The 21,012-nt window shown below is 48.7% G+C and overlaps 1 protein-coding gene across 1 annotated transcript in view; it reads right to left on the bottom strand.

Moving 5' to 3' along the window:
• Positions 1 to 657: 657 nt before the first annotated feature.
• The window catches only part of Spocd1 (SPOC domain containing 1), a 28,928-nt gene continuing 8,573 nt past the window's right edge, over positions 658 to 21,012 (bottom strand). Inside the window, exons 2-12 of the mRNA XM_021161241.1 lie at positions 9,986 to 10,043; positions 9,736 to 9,814; positions 8,414 to 8,573; positions 8,196 to 8,312; positions 5,790 to 5,915; positions 3,929 to 4,112; positions 3,625 to 3,775; positions 3,169 to 3,304; positions 2,655 to 2,744; positions 2,058 to 2,244; positions 658 to 1,280 (exon numbers count right to left, since the gene is read on the bottom strand). Of these exons, the coding sequence (XP_021016900.1) occupies positions 658 to 1,280; positions 2,058 to 2,244; positions 2,655 to 2,744; positions 3,169 to 3,304; positions 3,625 to 3,775; positions 3,929 to 4,112; positions 5,790 to 5,915; positions 8,196 to 8,312; positions 8,414 to 8,573; positions 9,736 to 9,814; positions 9,986 to 10,043 (1,911 nt within the window). The remainder of the gene's footprint in view (positions 1,281 to 2,057; positions 2,245 to 2,654; positions 2,745 to 3,168; positions 3,305 to 3,624; positions 3,776 to 3,928; positions 4,113 to 5,789; positions 5,916 to 8,195; positions 8,313 to 8,413; positions 8,574 to 9,735; positions 9,815 to 9,985; positions 10,044 to 21,012) is intronic.

Raw genomic sequence — 21,012 nt, 5'->3', positions numbered from 1 at the left:
AGAGAGAGAGAGAGAGAGAGAGAAAGAAAGAAAGAAAGAAAGAAAGAAAGAAAGAAAGAAAGAAAGAAAGAAAGAAAGAAAGAAAGAAAGAAAGAAACCCTTCAAGGGCATACCCAGCCATTTAGATTTTAATTAATTCCAGATGTAGTCAGGTTGACATGCAAGAATAGCCATCACAGAAAGGTTTTACTGTACGGCACTGGCTGGGCTGGAATTAGCTATGCAGAGCAGTCTAGATTCAGATTTAAAAGATCTACCCACCTCTGCCTCCTGTGCATTGGGATTAAAGGTGTGCATGCTCACACTTGGCTCAGAGGCTTTTGTTTTGTTTTGTTTTGTTTTGTTTTGTTTTGTTTTGTTTTGAATGTCTCCAGAAGCCACATAGCAAGAACTTTGTCCTGGGATAAAGTGTTGGCTCGGGAACACCCAGTCAGCAGCTGGGGAAATCATGCATTTGTGCACAAAAATTCAAAGATACATCAAGCCACACCTGGATGGGACTAGAGACTCCTTCTCAGATATCAGATACAATTCTTACTTTGCCAAGTTTTTATTGAACCAAAAAATCAACATCAAACAGACTGCAGAACAGATACAAACTAGGCAGGTGTGGGAGAGCTCACTCGCCCCTCCTCAGGTTCAGCATCGGTAAAGGAGTCAACACTCCTGTTCTGGCGGCTCTAAAGGGTCTGACCCCTCTGGCAGGGGACAGTTAGAACCACCTCCGTCCATGGGGCCCAAAGAAGGTCCAGGGGGGTCTGGAACTGCAGATCCTACAGTGAATGGGGGCAGGGAATCCTGGCTTTGGGGCCACAGTGAGGCCTGGAACTGGTGACTCATGGTCACTAAGACCTTGAGGTGCTGGAGAAGGTCGTGGTGGAAACAGGAGGCCCTGTGGAGGTGCTGTCCTTGGCCAATGCCAGGGAACACTGGATCTGCTGAACTGGGATGCTGGGAATAGCGCCAGGCTGCTTCTGGGGACCACTGTCCCCACCCAGGTCCCTGCCTCCCCCTGCCTCTAGGGAGGCTCTGTGGAGCACAAACACTCCTTGGAGTCAAGCTGCCCCTGGCCAAGCTCTGCTTTGGGTCCTCTTCAAGGGGAGATGAGGTGGCCTCTGACCTCCTATCCTCTGGTGAGTAGCGGATCCTTTCCACTCTTTTGCTGAAGGACACGGTCTTTGGGACCTTGTTCGACACAGGGATGGACATAGCTGTGTCTGGAAGCTCATCCTTAGGAAATAGTACAGCTAGTAACAGGCTCGTGTGAGTAATTTCAAGACCTGAAAAGAGGAGGAAGAGGGTTCCAAGACCTGGAGGAAGTAAATACACTCATACACACACACACACACACACACACACACACACACACACACCAACCAGCAAAAGCTGCAGTGAACCTGGAGTTTTGGTCATGAGAACTTCCTGACACTGAGGTGGGAGAAAGCAAGCAGGCAAATGAGCCTGTCTCAGAGTGCTCGGTCTAGGTGATCAATAGTCATGTGGCAGAGGCTAAGGCATGGATGGTTTGACCTCAAGGCTTAGTGAAGACAGTCAACACCATCCCGGGAGTCGGTGTATCATCATCTGTCTTTGAGCCTACCACAAATTGAGGCAGTGGCTTATTGTAGAATGAATAAATGAGAGGTGGACGTATCACTGAGAGAGAGAGAGAGAGACCTCATGAAGAAAGGTGTACCTAGACAAGCTGGCAGCTATGTCCCAACACAAGCTGGGCTTTTACCCAGAACAGCCTAATGGAGGACATGTCAACCAACCTGCCTCCAGTACTGGGAACTGCAGCCCAGCCAGGCCTTAAGGCTTTTTGCTTCAGAGCAGGCAGGCACATCCTACTTGTGAGTCCCTAAAGTCCTTTTCCACAGGTGATTTCCTAGGGCCACACCTAGGCAGATCCCTGCCCTGAAGCCAAACCTAGCTAGCTCAGCAGCAGATACAAGCATGCCTATTCCTCTTGGCTGCTACTTTTGTTGCAAGCTGTCTGGATCTGCCTCTGCCCTGGCTGCTCTGTAGTTCTATTTGGGCATGTAAGTGGTTCTCACCTGGGCCCCCCAGAGGGCGCAGCCTGGCTGGCAGAGGCTCAAAGGCAGGCAGGGGCAGCAGGACCATTTTCACCTGCGGCACAGTGGCCAGGCAGTGGCACTGCTTGTTGTTGAGGTAGGAGTAAAGCAGACGGTAGTTCTGGATGTCCCGAGACCCGTGGGGACACAGCCTGATCACACAGATGTCCTGGAGGATACAGAGGAAGTGGCAAGGGAGCAGTCATCCTCTGGGCTTGCAGGCACACTCAGGACAGCAGACCTCTGAGAGCTACTTCCTCTAGCTCAGTGGTTCTCAACCTTCCTAATGCTGAGAGCCTTTAATACAGCTCCTCCTGCCGGGGTGACCAACCCCCCAACCATAACATTATTTTCGTTGCTACTTCATAACTGTAATTTTGCTACGGTTATGAATCATAATGTAAATATCTGATATTTATGCAGGGTAGCTGATGTGCGACCCCTGTGAGAGAGTCATGGGTTGAGAACTGCTGTTCTAGGAAGAAGCAGGAAAGGGGAATCATGCCCAAGGGTCACTGGTGAGCTAGCTGGGGAGGGAAGGAGCTGAGACGTGGGGGCAGAAGAGGGCAGACAGCTTACCTTTGCCTTGGATGGGCCCATACTATCTAGAAGATCCCAAACATGGCTTGGAGGGAGGCGGCCTGCTGAGCGGATGACATCCGGGAGAGCCTGTTGGGGCAGGTGGTTGGTCAGCACCCAGCTTCCCTCCCTCTTAGGCTGAATCATTTCCCATTACCTCAGGCCAAAGTCAGAGGAGGAGGACAGTGTATCCGAACCCTCAGGGACTCCTCCAGAGAGCTCTAACTACCCCCTGGAGGCCTACAGCCTGTCCTGCCCCAAGTCCCATGGGTCCTCACTCACTCCTTAGCCCACTAATAGTTACTCATCAGTCACCCCTAAAACCCTCCTGTGAACTGGGGGGCTCTAGGAAGCTTCGCAGAGACTCTTCCCTTATGTCTCGGGGTAGAGTTAATAGCCTGAGTGTGTGTGTCAGAATCAGGCTAGGGTATCGTCTGCCCTCCTGCTTCGTTAGCACAAGGCTCACTGGAAGAATTGCCAACTGAGCTGAGAAGGGTGTGAGGGCTGTAAGTACCTGGACAAGCTGACAGCTGTGTCCCGAGATCAGCTGGGCCTTGGCCCGGAAGTGCTTGATGGAGAACATGTCCAGTGAGCCCTCCCAGGGTGTAGGGCTGGGCGGGGCATTTTTGGGCCCAGCAGGCATCTGGAGCCTAGAAGAAGGGATAGGGCAGGGCCAAGCAAAGTCATTCATTGGGATGTCCCCAGGGTCCCTTCTGTTTGCAGAGCCAGTACTGCGTTCTCATTGCCGAGACCCGAACACTGATTCAAGCACGGGCCTTGAGCAGGAGAGAACCAGGAAGGTGTGTGAGTTCCACCTCAGATACTCAGATACAACAACAGAGGCTCACAGGCAAGGGAAGACACGGTCATAAGGAAGGACGCTCCTGCAGTGTGTGGATGCTGTTACTCCAGCTGATGGCCTCCCACACCTAGGATGCTGGGTTTCTCACCTATCGGCTACCAGTCATACCTGTCCTGTGGCTCCTTGGGGGGTGTCTCCCCAACTTTGAGCACCTCTGGAGAGGACACAGGAGATGGACCTGGGGCTTTCTGGATGGCATTTTCCTCCCTGTTCATGATGGCCCCGGAGAAGGCTGGCAGTTTAGTTGAGGATTTCCGATCTGCAAAGAGCAGAGGCAAGAACTGAACTGTGTATGCGGAGGGAGAAGCCAGCCCGCAGCCTGACCTGAAGCAAGCCTTGAGCCAGCTTCATTCCAAGGTGACCTTCGGGCATAGGGTCTCCCATTCTGCCACTTACAAACCCAGCTACCCACCCACGTTGTAGCTGATGTCCACTTGTAGCTCTGGCTGGCTACCATCATCAGCCTTCCTGCCTTCCTCCCCACCCGTGCAGACTTGACAGTTAGAGTCACATTGGTGGTGCTGGTGCCAATTGGTGGTGCCCTCCAGAGGGGTTGTCAGGGGCTGTAGGCTGCACTCTCTGGGCACCATGGGTTCCTGGAAAGCACAGGGGTAGAAGGGGACAGATGGCAAGGTGGCCATGAAGATCAGGAGCCCTCTATATGTAGAGAGTCTCAAAAATGTGGTTTATTATTTTTTCTAAATATGTTTCTATATTCCAAAAACTGAAAAATGTTAAAGAAATGTTGGGAAATTATTTATTTAATAATTGTAAATAAAACCCCACCATTTGTTCAGACCATGGTTGGTACACTGGGTATTATTTCAATGTTTTCCTATGCAGAGGGTCTGGGGATGCTCTTATTATAGCTGGGGTCACATATTCTTTGCATCCTCCCTGTATCCCACTCATTGCAGTGGACACGTCTGCCCCCTTCTCTAGACCTCCTCCCCCGTGGGCCAACTGTGTAGCAGTTGCTAGACAACAGTAAGACTGTTGCTAGACATTCAGGTCACCTCCAGTTGTCATTAGCAAGACGCCCCAAAGGCATCTTTGTGCACAAAGTGTTTTCCTAACTTTTGCATCTTTTCCTTGGGTCAAGTCCTCAGAAGCAGATGACAGAGCCCAGGAGAGTAAATATCGTAACCACCTTCGCCCTCACAATAGGAATCCCTTTTGTTCGGAAGGTTTGCAAAGATCTCAAAAGGCTGCCAGGTGCACACGCCTGCTCCACGCCAGGCCAGCCCATGACACTGAGCTGCGGCAATGGTTCGGGTTTCAGCACGAACACCAACTGTCAGTAATCGCCATGTTCAAATGAGGTGCTGTTTGTGAAAGGGCCACGTGGCAGGTACTCAGTAAGAGCGAAGATTGCTCTTCTCTGTCACCTTCCCCTTCTCCTCTGCCATCTCCTCTCTTCCCTTCTCCTGACACCTCTCTAATGCTGACATGCCAGCCTCTTGAGGGGACGTGCTTGGCTCCAGCTGAGGAGCAGCTGCACCCCCCGAGGGCTCCTCTCTACACAGACAGTGATTCTTCTTGGCTTGAACACTTGGGGTGGGAGATGGCAAACCCCCAAGTATTATCTTGTCAACCCCCTTGTCATTTCCCCCAGGGCCTGGCACCCAGGAAAGGCTCAACAAATCTGTACTGAGCAAATGAACAAGAGCTAAGAGACTTGCCAGCCCTCCACCCATCTCCTAATCAGAACCAGATGACAGCTGACCCATAGAGACCTCAACCAAGCCAAATCGGCCTTCTGAGAGTAATGGATGTGGGGACAAGGGGAAGGTCTTGCGGACCACAGGTCACTGAGGTGCTGGTTAACCAAGTTGAGACACATAAGCCAGGCTCTGGGTAAGATGGAGGTGCTCTGCTAGAGGATGGTGCTCCACCAAGGGATTCAGCTGTCCCATCAGTTAGAGGCCTAAATCTTGGACCTTCTCCAGTGCAAGGGCAAGCTCGGAGGAGGGCAGGGTGTCCCTGCCTGTGGCAACTCCAAGCAAATAAACGCACTGATAAAACAGGCCTCTGTCTCTTGCATCTAGGAAAATCCTTTGCCTGAAGCCAGAGTGGTTGGGGCTCGGGTGCCTGCAATGATAAGCCTTTAGTGCCACCTGTGCAAGTGTTCTGGAGTTAGGCTAAAAGAAGGGCGACCAATGCCAGACCTACTGTCTTAAACATGGGGCCCACAGCGTAGGCAATGGCCTTGCTCAGGGCCCCATAGTCAGCAGGGTAAGAAGTACCTGTGCCTATCTCAGGTCACCCCTTACCATCAGGTCTTCCAGGGTCAGCATCTGGTCCGAGTCCCGTGGGATCTCTACCTCGCCCTTGTGAGTCAGTTTGGAGGCGGGAAGTCTGTACAGTTCCTTCTGTTGTTGCTCAATGATGTCCAGGCCCTGCAGCAACCAAGTCAAACTCAGCCAGGCGCCTCTGGCCACTGAGGACCCAGTCCCTCCCTTCCCTCCTTCAAGGCCCCTCCCTTGGGGGTTCCCCTCATTTTCAAGCCTCTCTCCGTTCACTCAGAAAGTCAGCCCCCCTCAGCCCTACCCTTCCGGGTCCCACTGAAGTCCTGCCTCCTCTAAGAAATGTCACTGCAGTTGGCCTTCACCCAAGCCCAAGTCAACTCTGCTTCTGCCCCACCCACCCGTCCTCAGAGAGGCTGTGATGACGGAACAAGTGTGCAGGCTGAGTCCCAGTGAGTCCCAGATGGGCTATTAATAAAGATTTAAAGATTAGATTGACTTTGGACCACCACTTAGTTGGCCTAAACCTCAGTTTATCTGTTCTCTGAGGATTAAGAGCAAGGTATTAAGCAACGCATGAGGCGGGCCCAGCCTAGATTGAGGTTCCTAGGAACGACTGGCTAGCTGTCATTCTCCTTTTTGAGCAAAATCATCTGACCTGGAAGCCTGTCTCTCCTTTTCTGTTTGTTTGTTTGTGTGTTTAAAACAAATTATTTTATTTTATTTTATTTTATTTTATTTTATTTTATTTTATTTAGATTGGTGTTCGGCCCCCATGCATGTCTGTGTGAGGGTGTCGTATCTCTTGGAACTAGATTTACAGACAGTTGTGTGGTTGCCGGGACTTGAACCCGGGTCCTTTGGAAGAGCAAGCAGTGCTCTTAACCACTGTGCCTTCTCTCCCGCCCTTCTCCTTTGCTAATGGTGCAAAAAGATAGGGGTCCTGGACCCCACACCCAGGCAGGGGGACTCCATGATGATGGTACACTGAACTCTGTTCTCAAAGAGGCTCACACTTTGTCACGACCTGTGTGCATTACCTTGAAATTCTCGATTGTGTACATATGCACACATGTGGGCATGCACCTTAGTGGATGGCTAGATGCGTGTACTCGTGTGTGCAAATGTGTGTGGAAGCCAGAGGTTGGTCTTCCATGGCCTTCCTCAGGAGTCACCCACCTTACTTTTTGAGGCAAGGGCTTTCATTCGACTAGGCTTGCCTGTCTCCACCTTCCCAGCCAACACCGACACACGCCGACATGCGGACTTTTTACTTGAATTCTGGAGCTCAAACTCACACTTGTGTGGCAAGCTAGCCATACAAGCTAGCCATACAAGCCAGCCATACAAGCTGAGCTTCCTTCCCAGTTCCCACCCTGAAATTCCTCCCCCCCCCCATTTATTCATTTATTTATTTGATGTTCCGATCACTAACCTCCCTTCTTCTGGTCCCCCCTCACACAGTCTCTAACCCCATCCTCCCCTCCTTGTCTCTTCTGAGAGGGTGAACCCCCTCCCCCCATCCTGGTACCCTCCAATCCCTGCGGGCTAGGCTCATCCTTTCCCACTGAGGCCAGACAAGGCAGCCAGTTAGGGGAACAGGATCCACCGACAGACAACAGCTTTAGAGACAGCCCCTGCTCCAGCTGTTGGGGGGACCCACATGAAGACCAACCTGCACATTTGTTACATACATTGGGGGGGGGCACCCTGGAGTTCCTTTTTTTTTTTTAGATGTATTTATATTATGTATGAGTGTTCTATCTGCATGTATACCTGTGTGCTAGAAGAGGGCATCAGATCCCACTACAGATGGTTGTGAGCCACCAGGTGGTTGCTGGGAATTGAATTTAGGACCTCTGGAAGAGCAGCCAGTGCTTTAAACACTGAGCCATCTCTCCACCACCCCACCCCACCCTGGAATTCTTAATGGCTGCTGCACAGAGGGAACCCCTAAACTACCTGCAGGGCCTGAACAGAAACTCAGCTGAATGGATGGACACACTGGCTGGACCTGGTTATTAGCTCTTCCAGAACAGCACTTTAGCATCCTCTACACCTCAGCCCCTCAGCACTGGACCACCGCCTCCACCCACCAACACCCAGCGCAATGCTATGTCTTCCCTACTCCCAAGAGCTCCATGCAGGGCAAGACCCACGGGCAGCGACTGAGGGGGGTGGAGTTGTGAGGCCCCTTTTCCAAACCTGAGGTTGGGCTAAAAAGAAGAGCATTGGGGACTGCCTCACAGAAGCCTCCCACCCACCGCCCACACAGCCCAGCTCCACAGAGAAATGGTGCGTGGGCTCTCTTCCTACTTTTGACGTGGAAGACTCCAGCTCCTTCTCAGTCCTGACTGTCCATCTGTCCTGCTTCCTCCGTTCCTGTCTTCCACTGCCCTCCCCCTTCTTGTGGTCTGTCTACAAAGTTCTCACCTTTCTCTCCTCCTGGTCCCGCCAGCGGGACAGCTCCTTGGGGGCCAGCTGGATTGAGCTCATCTGCACCAGGTTGTTAGGGGTGACGTCACAGTGAGCCACTTTGAGAAACAGGTCCTGTGCGGGGGAAGAGAATGCACCGTTCCACCCTGACAGCACCCATTCCAACCTTCAGTCTGTTCCTGGTGTCCCCCAACCTTCTCCCACCCCCAGCTCACAACATTTCGGGGATCTCGCAGGTTGAAGAGCAGGCTGCGGTACTTGTTCTTGTAGCGGAGGTTGGTGTCTTGTGTCAGGTGGAAGAGGGCCTCCTCAATGCCCTCTGCGATGGCCTCTACCTCATCTTCCCTCAACGCCAGGTCAGGAAGCTCCTGGGCACTGTGAGGACAAGCAAGGCTGAGCAGGAAAGCTCTTCCCTCACTTATTCTGAGAGGGAGGCATAAGGGTGGGAGACAGGGGCCGAGCCATCTCCGTTCTTGGATGGGTGCTCTCCCACGGACCTGTTGACTCCTGCCCTTGCTCTGTGCAGAAGATATGTTACATCTTCCATTTACCTAGGGAGAGCTCAGAGTTCAGGACTCACCCTGTCTTAGTCAGGGTTTCTATTCCTGCACAGACATCATGACCAAGAAGCAAGTTAGGGAAGAAAGGGTTTATTCAGCTTACACTTTCACATTTGCTGTTCATCACTCAAGGAAGTCAGGACTGGAACTCAAGCAGGTCAGAAAGCAGGAGCTGATGCAGAGGCCATGGAGGGATGTTCTTTACTGGCTTGCTTCCCCTGGCTTGCTCAGCCTGCTCTCTTATAGAACCCAAGACTACCAGCCCAGGGATGGTCCCACCCACAAGGGGNNCTCCCCCCTTGATCACTAATTGAGAAAATGCCTTACAGTTGGATCTCATGGAGGCATTTCCTCAACTGAAGCTCCTTTCTCTGTGATAACTCCAGCTGTGTCAAGTTGACACACAAAACCAGCCAGTACACACCCTAACGCTACCCAACAGACCTAAGCAAGCAAAAGCAAGGGTCAGAGTCAGGCTGCTCGGTCCCGCTAGACAGCTGCATTGGCGTGGAGAGGGTCAAGCCTGGGCTTGGAGGTTAAGGAGTCAACCGGACAAGAGAACCAAGCTGAGGTTGGTATAGCAAAAGATCAACCAAGGGAAGGGCAGTCACGATCCTGATCTACTGCTGACTCTGCCTTCCCTGAGCTTGGTTTCACCCTCTTGTCAGTGAGAACCCTCAGAACTCTGAGATCCTGTCAGCCCAGACTCTCTGCAACTGAAGCCACGCATCACAGACACCCAGGTTCACATTTCAGCTTGCCACTGGCTGTGTGGGTCAGTAACCACCCCAATATCAAATAGAATTAGGCACTCATACATACCGTCTCCGTCTCCGTCTCCGTCTCCGTCTCCGTCTCCGTCTCCGTCTCCGTCTCCGTCTCCGTCTCCGTCTCCGTCTCCGTCTCTGTCTCTCTCTGTGTGCACCATCCCCGCCCCCAAATGTGGCCTAGCCGGAAGCTACACAGGATAGCCTTACCGAGTCCACAGCACCTCCTGCATGGCACGGACCACGGTAGATCGCACTCCAGCATCCAAAGGTGTCATTCCCTGCTCGCCTGGGGTAGGGACAATGTGTCATGCAATCCCAGGGGACAACAAGGAAAGGGGGGAGGGGCTCCGATCCCCCCCACTCATGGCCCTAGGAGCCCTGTTCTTTTGGAGAAGAACTCTGAGCTGATCCCAGAAGTGTGGAGCAGGGTGAGACTCCACCCCCTGGCTCTCGTCACCTGGGTCCTCTGCCCTCTGCTGAAGAAGTTCTGTATGCTCAGTTTCTGAAGGATCACTCTGCAGAGAGAGATGAGTATGGTGGAGAGGCCCAGTCCAGCCAAAGCTGCCTTGTGTGTGTGTTGGGGGGGGCGGTGTCCATTCATCTATGGCCACTCGGCCCCTAGGGAGAGGTCCCTTAAGATGCTTTAGAGCAAAGGAAGGATGTAAGAATACCCCACAGTCCCATTCCAATGATTGGCTGGAAACCCTGATGTAGCAGGGTCAGCTGAGTTCACCGTAGATAGAGCCTTTCCAAACACAATAGAGGAATACCATTCCCCAACTCCCCTAAACTCCCAAACCTAGTAGGAAGAGCATCCAAGAACCCAGGCCAGCATCCAAATGGGGATCACCTGCCTCTCTGTGACCCTGGCCAAGTCATCCGATCCTGGGCCTCAGTGACATCAGGTGGAACGTCCCCATGGACAAGATCAATCACTAGCCCCCTAGGCAAGGAAGCCAGCTTTGTACCTGACAAGGGGTAGGGTGAGCAGTTGTGGGCCTTCTCTTCCTTCTGGCTGAGTTGGTGTCCAACTCCTCCAGAGGTTCAATCTGTCCTGGCTGACTGCTGCTGGCGGCTCCCACAAGCCTGATTCCTGACCCAGTGCAGACCTGCTGAGAGAGAATATGGCAAGACTCTGCCTGAAATCCTTCCTGCCTTGGCTTCAATTGTTTATCATCTCTGGCTTCCACCGGCCAGTGACTTCAATGAATACAGGGTCAGGACTATACCCTCTAGAATCTACAAAGGCCTGGCACATAGTAGGGCTCACTAAGTGTCTGCTGCCTGGCTAGCCTCTGTCCCAGGAATGAAGCCACCTGTCTTTGTGCTGACCCTCTTGCTTCCCCTCTAACTCCCTGGCCCATTTGCCATCAGCAGGCTATATATACACTAGGACCCCTGTCACCGTCATCAGGAAGAACACACCTGTCCTCACTCCACCCCCTCCTGCTCAAACATTCCAGGGGCTCTCTGTGAAGCTAAAGCTCTTATCACCCATGCATTGCCTCTGAGAGAAAGCTCTTTGTGGCTATTTAAAGGTGATGAGCAGTTTGAGCGCTGCTAGCCTATCTCTCCCTTTCACCACTACTGCTGGGAACCTCTGTTCCTTTGGAGCCCAGAAGCTGTGCCTTTTCATGATTGGTAGATAGAGGGTTTTCAATTCTTTTCTCTCCTTACTTCCTCTGGACTCTTCTCTCTTTTTTCAAAGATACATTTTAATTCTTTTCCAATATATAGCAAATTACAGGAATTATGTTGGACGTGAGTTTGTGTGTGGAGGGGTGGTGGTGTTGGGTGCAAGGTCTGAAAGAAACCGGAAGTCTAAGCTTTAGCATCCCTGAGGTAAGGGGAGAGGGCAGGAGAGAGGGCTCAGAGAGCCTTTGCTGAGGGGGGCTGGCCCTGGCCCACCCACACTCCAGAGCAAAGCGGGATGAAGGATGACGATGAAGAAGCAGCACCTACATAGTATGCAGTCTTCACCCCCCAGGGCACTCGCGCCTCCTTGGAGAAAAAATAAAGAGGGTCCAGAGATTAGAATCCAGAGGACCCGGTAATCCAGCCCAACCCAAAGTACTCACAACAACAGTGTGCTTACAGGGCTAACATCTGTAAAAAAAAGACACTAGCTTCTACTAACCGGGCATTGTTAATACACTATAACACATCCAGACTATAAATACTATTTGAACATTAATCAGGGATGGGAGTCATTAAAAGACGACCTTCTCCTGGGGCCTGGAGGGCGGGCACACAACCTACATGAACTCAGTGCCTTCCCAGACCACGAGGAAGTGGACACCCTGCTACCACTTCACAGATGAAGAACCTGAGGCTTCAGTCGTCTGTAGCGAGTGCTAAGCTGCTGAGCTGTGCAGTTAATATTGGAGCCTAATTCTCCCTGATTCCACAGCCCCAGCCCTACGTGAGGCTATGGAAAGATTCATGGGATGATGTCGTGATGTGTTATTAGGAGGAAAGGGGGAAAAATAGGTTAGAAAACATTGTCTGTTGCATAAGCCCATTTATGTAAATATATATTTATAGATGCAAAATAGATGTTATCCCTAGGGAATGAATTCCGGGGAGACTTTCATTTTCTACATGTGTACACTTGGGAATTGATGTTATTCAAGATGAACACGTATTTCTTTCATAACCAGAAACATATTTTTTATTAAAAAGCGAGTGCAGAACAATATATGTAGCATGCTACCATTTGCGTTACAGGGAGAATGAATTTTTAAATGTGTATTTGCTTGGCTACACATAAAACATATCTGGAAGTCTCTACAGATCCTAACAGTCCTGACTGCCGGCGGGGAAGACCCTGGTGCTGGGATGGAGACTCAGCATTTGGTTTTTTGTTTTGGTTTTTTTTGTTTGTTTGTTTTGTTTGTTTTCGAGACAGGGTTTCTCTGTGTAGCCCTGGCTGCCCTGGCACTCACTTTGTAGACCAGGCTGACCTCGAACTCACAAATCTGCCTGCCTCTGCCTCCCGAGTGCTAGGATTAAAGGCGTGCACCACCACGCCCGGCCGGTTTCTTTTTCAAACCATGAGATGAATCAGCCTTTCAAAGAAAGTGACAGGAGAGGAAAAAGGAAAAGGGGACGCAGGGCTGGGAAGTGGGAAAGGTATTAAGACCAGCCTGTCCCTCGAAGTAGGCTGGCTCTGGATTCAGGGGTCCTTCCACCGGCCGCACAAGGCTCAGCCTTCTGATGTTCGAGACAGAACACAGGAAGGGATGGAAGTATGATATCGTTAAAGGGAGACAGGGATGGAAGGGAAAAAACAAAAACAATCAGATTCAGTTGGGAACCAAACACAACTTCGGGAAATAAAAACATAATTAAAATAAAAAATAAAACCTCGGTGTATAGGTTTAATAGCATATTAGACACAGCTGAAGCCAATTAATGAGCTGGGACATGGATCTCAAGAAATTATCCAGAACAGTCGCAGCACAGAGACTGCGGGGCAAAGTCAAGAAGATGCAAATGCTGGGAGTGAGCGGGACTAATTAATCTAGCTAATTAGGAGAGAGAAGAAAATGTGGTAGAGGCAGCACTTGAAGGTACACAGCTAAGGATTTCTCCCCAACTGATAAAAGAGGGCAATTCACAGCTTTAAAAAGTTCTGTGGAGTCCAGACAGGGAAATTAAAGGAACCTCACACCTATAGACATCAATCCCCAGGAATAAGAAAATTCAAAAAAAAATCAAGAAAGGACTGGAGAGGCGGCTCAGCAGCTGGCCGTTTCAGAGGACCTGAGTTCTGGTCCCAGCACCTACATGTAATGACTCACAATAACTGCCGGTAACTCCAGCTCCAGGCAGAGTAGGTGTCCTATTCTGACCTCCAAGTGTACATGCATGCGTGTACTGCACACATACACAAACATACACACATGCACATACACACATTCACACATGCTCATACACACATACACACACATGCACACATGCACATACACACACATGCACACATGCACATATACACACATGCACATACACATACATGCACACACAATGCATATACACACAAACACACACATGCACATACACACACTCACACATACACACACATGCACATACACTCACACACATGCTCTCACACACACATACACACATACATACATATGCACACACATGCACATATACACACATGCACATACACACACATGCACATACACACAAACACACACATGTACACACATGCACATACACGCATACACACACATCCACACATACACTCACACACATGCACTTACATACATACTCACACATGCACACACATGCACATACACACATACACACACATGCACACATACACGCACATACACACATACACACATACACGCTCACACGCATGCAAACAGATTCACAATTTAAAAAGCGAGGGAGGCTGGTGAGAAGGCTCAGGGGTTAGGAGCACTTGATGCTCTTGAGGAGGACTGGGGTTCAGTTGCCAGTACCCACGTTAAGCAACCCACCAACCACCTGTAACTGAGATTCCAGGGGCTCTAACACCCTTTCCCGACTCCACGGGCACCTGCACGCATGGGCTGCACTCAGGTGCACAGATAGACACCTACTTCTTTTAAAAAATAAAAATATAATTTTAAAAATCAAAGAAAAATAATAGCCAGCAAGACCATTAAAATGGCCTGCTGTTGTGCTCTGAATGCCCTCTACCACGCCCAGGTGGGCAACCAACCCTGTCTTTAACACATCTTACACTACAGGAGACCGAGGCACAGAGATTGGCTAATTAGGTAGCAAACCAAAGAGCTGACATTTAAGCCCAGCCAGTCTGAGTCTAGAAGGTGCTACCTTCACCCAGCATTCACTAAATGACACCGTGCCTATGGAAGGGACAGGCACTTAGCCAAACAGCTGACTCCCCAGTGTCGATAAGGAAAAGCAGAGCACGTGGGGTATTATTTTTAAGGTGCTCAAATAAAGCAATCATCCCTAGCCACTGTAGATCAGGGCAAAATCTTTGTTTGAGAATATAATGAGAAAAGACACAGCAGAGAAAAACAGAAGTTATCCTTCTTGATAATTGCAAGTTACTCAGTAAACAAAATGTACTTAAGGCAAAATGAATGAAAAAGACCAAAAAAAAAAAAATGTAAAAACACTAAAGGATGAACCTGAGTTGGAAGGAAAAACAAATTATCCCACACAGGAAACATGAGTTGCAATGAGAAACTTTGAGCCAGGAAAAAAAAAAATACCGTGTTGAACCTAAACATTGTCTAGAATTACAATGATGGTGTGTAATTTGGGGGATTAAAAACATAAGAAAGGACCAATTTACCCGATAACAATGGTTCACAAATTGGGAAGGAGCGTGCTTGGAATTAAAACATCCCATGACTCTTGTTCCATTCAGGGGAAGCTGTATCCTTGGGCAAGTGAATTATTCGTGTTAAAATTCCCAGGAGAGCCAGTGAACGGGTCCAAGCAAGACACAGCAAGATGGAACGGAGGTAGATAAGCCAGGAGTTGCCAGAATGCACTTGGGTCTGTGGCACATGCCTGCAGTCTCAGAAGCTGAGGCAGGAGGATTATGAGTTAGAGTCCTGCTTGGGCTATATACCAAAGTCATGTCTCAAATGAAAAGAACTAATACATAAGTGAATTAGTATTCCAGACAATTACAAAAATGATCAGGTTTTTAGTTATTTATTCACTTATTAGGAAAAAAAAGTGTTTATTTGCTCCACTTCAAGGAGTTGCAGGGGGCAGAAAAAAAAAGAAAGAAAATCCTGTTATGAAAGATAAACACTATTTCTAAAATATAATGAGGCGAAGAGACAAAAATGGAGTAGTAATGTGAGATTGGTTGTATTCCAAGCACAACGAAACACCGGAATGATTTAAACAGCAAAGAGTAAGCGGCTTCAGAGGCAGAAAAACATCATTCCAGAGACTTCACAACTCAGTGAGACTCGGGTCTACCACAGAGCCACAGCTCGGCACTCATAAGCATCAAATAACATAATCTCAAATGCTAGGAAGCAAACGTTGACAGAGTTACAAGAAAAAGACAAATTTGCTATCACAACAGGCCCATGTCTCTGAGTCAAGCAGACAAGACAACCCGTGGGAATAAAAAAAGATTTGGCAAACCAACTAACCGGCTGCTTTACCTTGCATGGATAACACTGCCCCAACAACGACGGAACATTCATTCTTTTCAAGGATACATGTAACATACATGAATCACTGCACAGCCTGAGCCACAAACCAGAGGTTAGTACTCCTTAGGTAATGAGGGTTTGCCCTCAGGTGAGTGAGACATGTGTACCTGGTATTTCAGGTGGCCAGAAGAGGGTGCAGGAGCCCTGGAACTAGAATTAAGAGGTAGCTGTGGAGCCGGGCGTGGTGGCGCACGCCTTTAATCCCAGCACTCGGGAGGCAGAGGCAGGCGGATTTCTGAGTTCGAGGCCAGCCTGGTCTACAAAGTGAGTTCCAGGACAGCCAGAGCTATACAGAGAAACCCTGTCTCGAAAAACCAAAAAAAAAAAAAAGAGGTAGCTGTGAACCCTCACGTGGGTGTTAAGAACTGAACTTGGGGCCTCTGCAAAAGCAGCAACTACTCTTACTGTTAAACCATCCATGGGGGGCTGGAGAGATGGCTCAGTGGGTAAGAGCACCCGACTGCTCTTCCGAAGGTCCAGAGTTCAAATCCCAGCAACCACATGGTGGCTCACAACCATCCTTAACGAGATCTGACGCCCTCTTCTGGTGTGTCTGAAGACAGCTACAGTGTACTTACATATAATAAATTAAAAAAAAAAAAAAAAACATCCCTGGTGGTTTGAATGGGAATGCCCCCCCCACACACACACAAATAGGGTCATATGTTTGACCTGTTTGGAAGGATTAGAAGGTGTGATCTTGTTGGAGAAGGTGTACCAGTGGCAAGAAGCCATTGTGAAATATTCATGCCAATAAGCCAAGGAATAGAAATGCAGATAACATGAACTCATATCTAGAAAAAGACAACTCAACAGCAAGATTGGCTCAGAACGTAAGACATCGAGATGGATATGATAAGCAGACTCCCCTCTTCCTGAAGCACAGGGTGGGTGCAAAGCACTGGTAAGGTGATATTAAAATCTATCCAAGTCGCCGGGCGTGGTGGCACACACCTTTAATCCCAGCACTCAGGAGGCAGAGGCAGGCAGATTTCTGAGTTCAAGGCCAGCCTGGTCTACAGAGTGAGTTCCAGGACAACTAGGACTACACAGAAAAACCCTGTCTCAAAAAGCAAGCAAACAAACAAATCTGTCCAAGTCACTGTCGGTGATAGTGATATGTTAAAGGAGGTTGTTTTAATTTCATTACATCTATTTATTCAGGGGGTCGGGCATGTTCTGGATGTGATGGACCTGTGTGTACGTCTCCTGCCATTTGGATGTCAGAGATCAAACTCAGGTCCCTCAGGTTTAGCGGCAGAAACCTTGACTTACAAAGCCACCTCCCTGGCCCCAATTCTGTAAGTCTGTACTGTAAGGACCCCTTCTGAAGTTCATTTTCTAGTTGACAAGATGCCAGTGGTGAAGCAACCTGACTCCCTAGTGAACAGCTACTGGGACTCTGGCTCCCTGCCTTGAGAAAATTGTCAGTCCAACAGGCAGCCTAACTGCCTTACATCAGGACCAGAATAGGCCATAAATGTCTTTAAAACAAACAAACAAACAAACAAACTGCAGGATGGTCTGCAGGAAGCTCAGCAGAAAAGAGTACTGGATGCTCTTCCAGAGGACCTGGGTTTGGTTTCAAGCACCCACACGGACACTCACAACAACCTGTAACATCAGTTCCAGGGGATCTGATGTTCTCTTCCAGACTCTGCGGACATCACGCATGCACGTAGTGCACAGACATATATGCAAGCAAAACACCATGCACATAAGAAATAAAAATGAATAAATGAAAATAAATGAAAACAAACAAACTACAGGCTGTGCCAACTCACTGCCTAGGCCCCGAAGGCACAGTCTCTCTCAGATGCTACCACCACGTACCCCAGTGAGCTCAGCCTTTGACAGCAGCCAGGGTTCCAGCGTGCAACTCTTTCCACCTGGGCTTGTCTGGAAGTTGCAAAGCCATTTACAAGCAAGGGCTGAGGAATCCCAGCCTTCGGGGCCCATCCATGATTCATCACCTTATAGGACAAAGGGTCTCAATACCTGAGCCCTGCAGGAGAACCAAAGGGACCTTGCTGTGGCTCCCACCTGCCTCCTGCCTCCCTTGATGCTACCAGGGACCAGCACTTGGCCCACTTCTATCTGTGTAGAAAGAAAGAACGGCCAACTAGCTGACTCATAACACACCTGCAACCACAGGATACTCCCAATCCACAGGGAAGAAACAGCTCTCCTGAAGAAAATACCGTTCTAAGGACTGTGGGTTTTTCGGGTTATTTTGTTTGTTTGTTTGTTTGTTTGTTTGTTTGTTTGTCTGTCTTTAAACAATACTCTATTCCCACAATGTTCAAAAATCAAGTAATTCCAACCTCATAGAAATTACTCCAGAAGACTGTACAACCCACAGATCAGTCATTTCGGGACAGTTAACTCATCAACTGAAATGCGAAAAAAAAATTGCAAGCAAATTATTAAAAGAACTTAGCAAATAGGAAGGATACACAGGAAAAAAACCCCACCAGGACATTATCAAGTCGGGTTTGTTTCAGTAAGGCAAGATTGGCTTAATATTTAAAAACTCATTAACTCTACTACATTAATAAATTAGGGAGTGAAAATCATATGATTATCTCCCCAAATGCACTGTGCATTCAGAATAATTAGCAATCCAGGGACAGAAGAAAGCTTCCCCGGCACGCTAAAGAACATCAATAGGAAAACACTTCAATGTGAAATCCTGGACAATTTCACTTAACACTCACGACAGTCAACGCTACCCACAACCACCTTTATCCAGGGTTATATTAATGTAGCAGGTAAGGATGTGTGTGTGTGTGTGTGTGTGTGTGTGTGTGTGTGACACAAAGGACTATAAGGACTTAATAACACAACTGCCATTTGTCAGCATGGAACTGTGTCTACAGAACACAGCAACTGCCTAACAGATAAATTATACGAATTAGTAAGAGTTCAGCAAGATTCCTACATACAAAATCAATGAGCAAAAATCAATCGTTTTTTTTTTTAATATGCCAGCAGCAGCCAGACACTGCAATTTTTAAAGTTTCCATGTTAGAAAGGCATGGAAAATATCAAGCAGTATGAGTAGTTCCTGTGAGCCCTCAGATGGGAAGACCATCTCATCCCCTGGGAAGTGACACGAGGTCCTGATCCTCTGATGCAGACACCATCTTGGAGGGTCCACAGGGAACAGAGAGAGCAGGAGTTAGCCCACCTGCAGCCCGACTGTAATGAGGACACCGGGAGACTGCTCTGAGCACACTTCTTGAAGGCCGGTGCTGGAGTCTCCCAAGAAGATGCACAGATAGGAGAAGAACAGCCCTAAATGTGAGCAGCACCATCCCATTGGCTGGGAGCCTAGACAATACCAAACGAGGTCTATAGCGAGGGAGACCGCTCAGCTTCCTGGTCACTGCCTCTGCCTCAGCCTGACTTTCCTGTGGTGATGGACTAGACCCTCTGAAATCACTCGCTAGAATAACTCCTCCATGGGGTGGTTCTTCTCCAGGATTTTCACAGCTGTAGAGCACCACACAGGGCCGGGCAGTGATGATGAAGGCCTTTAATCTCAGCACTCAGGAGGTAGGGGAAGCCTGAGTTCGAGGCCAGCCTGGTCTACAGAGCAAGTTCCAGGACAGCCTGGGGCATAGAGAGGAACTCTGCCTCAAAAAACAAACAAACAAACAAACAAACAAACAAACACCACACAGAAGGACCGAAGGACCCACCTAAGGACCGTTTAACTATGGACCAGGAATGCAATACATTATAGAATAAACAACCTCATTTCTTCAGCTTCTGGGAAAAGGAATCAAAACCCTACAAGAGACAGGGGAGCCTGTGGTTTAAAAGAAACATGAAATACTTATCAAGCACTTAAAATGCGCAGACTTCATTTGGATCCAACATTAAAAGGCAGACTATAAAAATAAATCATGAGCTGGTTATGGGGGTACATACGTTTATCCCAGCACTCAGGAGGCAGAGGCATGTGGAGTATGAGTTTGAGACCAGCCTGATCTATACAGGGAATATATATATATATATATATATATATATATATATATATATATATATCAAGGCATACGTCACCACCACCATCTGGATTGAATGAGTATTTAATTGTTAATACTATTAAGGAATTGTTGCCATCCTGAAAAGAAGGTGACGCTTGGTAGCTAACATGGTGTGGGAGAAGAGGGACTTCATCCCATGAATCAGAAATTACATTCTGTAAGGAGCTACACAGAGAACAGGGCCAGTAACAAAGACTGTGTCCCCTTGACCAAACTCTATCCAAGTTCCTGCAAGGAACCAATTCTCAAACTTATGTCTACAAGGACTTAAAAGCTCAACACTACCCCCCTAGGATGACCCTAGTCTTAAATCACCTGCCTGAGGAAACCCAGCAGAGACCCTCAAGTTCACTGCTAGTTCTGCCAATATCTGCAGACAGGACCAGTTTCCCAGACATGATATCTGTCATCCAGAAGAAAAATTAATCTGCTGACACTTACACCAACCAACCCTTTGGGATTTTCACTTCCCTGCCCAAGTACCTGCCTGCCCTGTCCCTGTTCTTTAAGATGCACAATTGTTTCTGTACAGAAAGGAGCTGAGAGGGTTCAATGGTGGCAGCAATGGAGGTGGCATTGCACGCCTTTAATTCCAGCACTCAGGAGGCAGGGACAGTCAGATCTCTAAATTCAGGGTCAACCTGGTCTACAGAGCAAGTTCCGGGACAGCCAGGGTGCACAGAGAAACTGGATCTCAAGAAGCCATAGAAAAAGAGGAGGAGGAGGAGGAGGAGGAGGAGGAGGAAGACAATAGAGGGAAGGAAGGAAGGAAAGAAGGAAGGAAGGAAGGAAGGAAGGAAGGAAGGAAGGAAGGAAGGAAGGAAGGAAGGAAGGAAGGAAGGCTGGCTGGCTGTGGTTACCAGGATCTAGAGGTAAACAGGAATGGGAACGGGGAATTACCGTCTGATAGGTGAATTCAGTTGTAGGGTGTGTGTGTACTAAATGCCACTGACCTATATACACTTAAAAACTAAGACCCAAATTTTATGTTATATGTATTTTACACAATAAAAATTTTTAGAATTTCTTTCACCAACAGATACTGTAAGAAACGCAAAATTGTGGACTTGGAGAGTCTCTGGCTCAGTGGTTAAAAATGCTCACTACAGAGCCGGGCGTGGTGGCGCGCGCCTTTAATCCCAGCACTTGGGAGGCAGAGGCAGGCGGATTTCTGAGTTCGAGGCCAGCCTGGTCTACAAAGTGAGTTCCAGGACAGCCAGGGCTAC

Source organism: Mus caroli, chromosome 4, assembly GCF_900094665.2.
Source record: "Mus caroli chromosome 4, CAROLI_EIJ_v1.1, whole genome shotgun sequence".
Classification (NCBI taxonomy): Eukaryota; Metazoa; Chordata; class Mammalia; order Rodentia; family Muridae; genus Mus; species Mus caroli.
The sequence above is the reverse complement of the archived record's forward strand: the minus strand, read 5'-3'. Positions and strand labels throughout refer to the sequence as shown.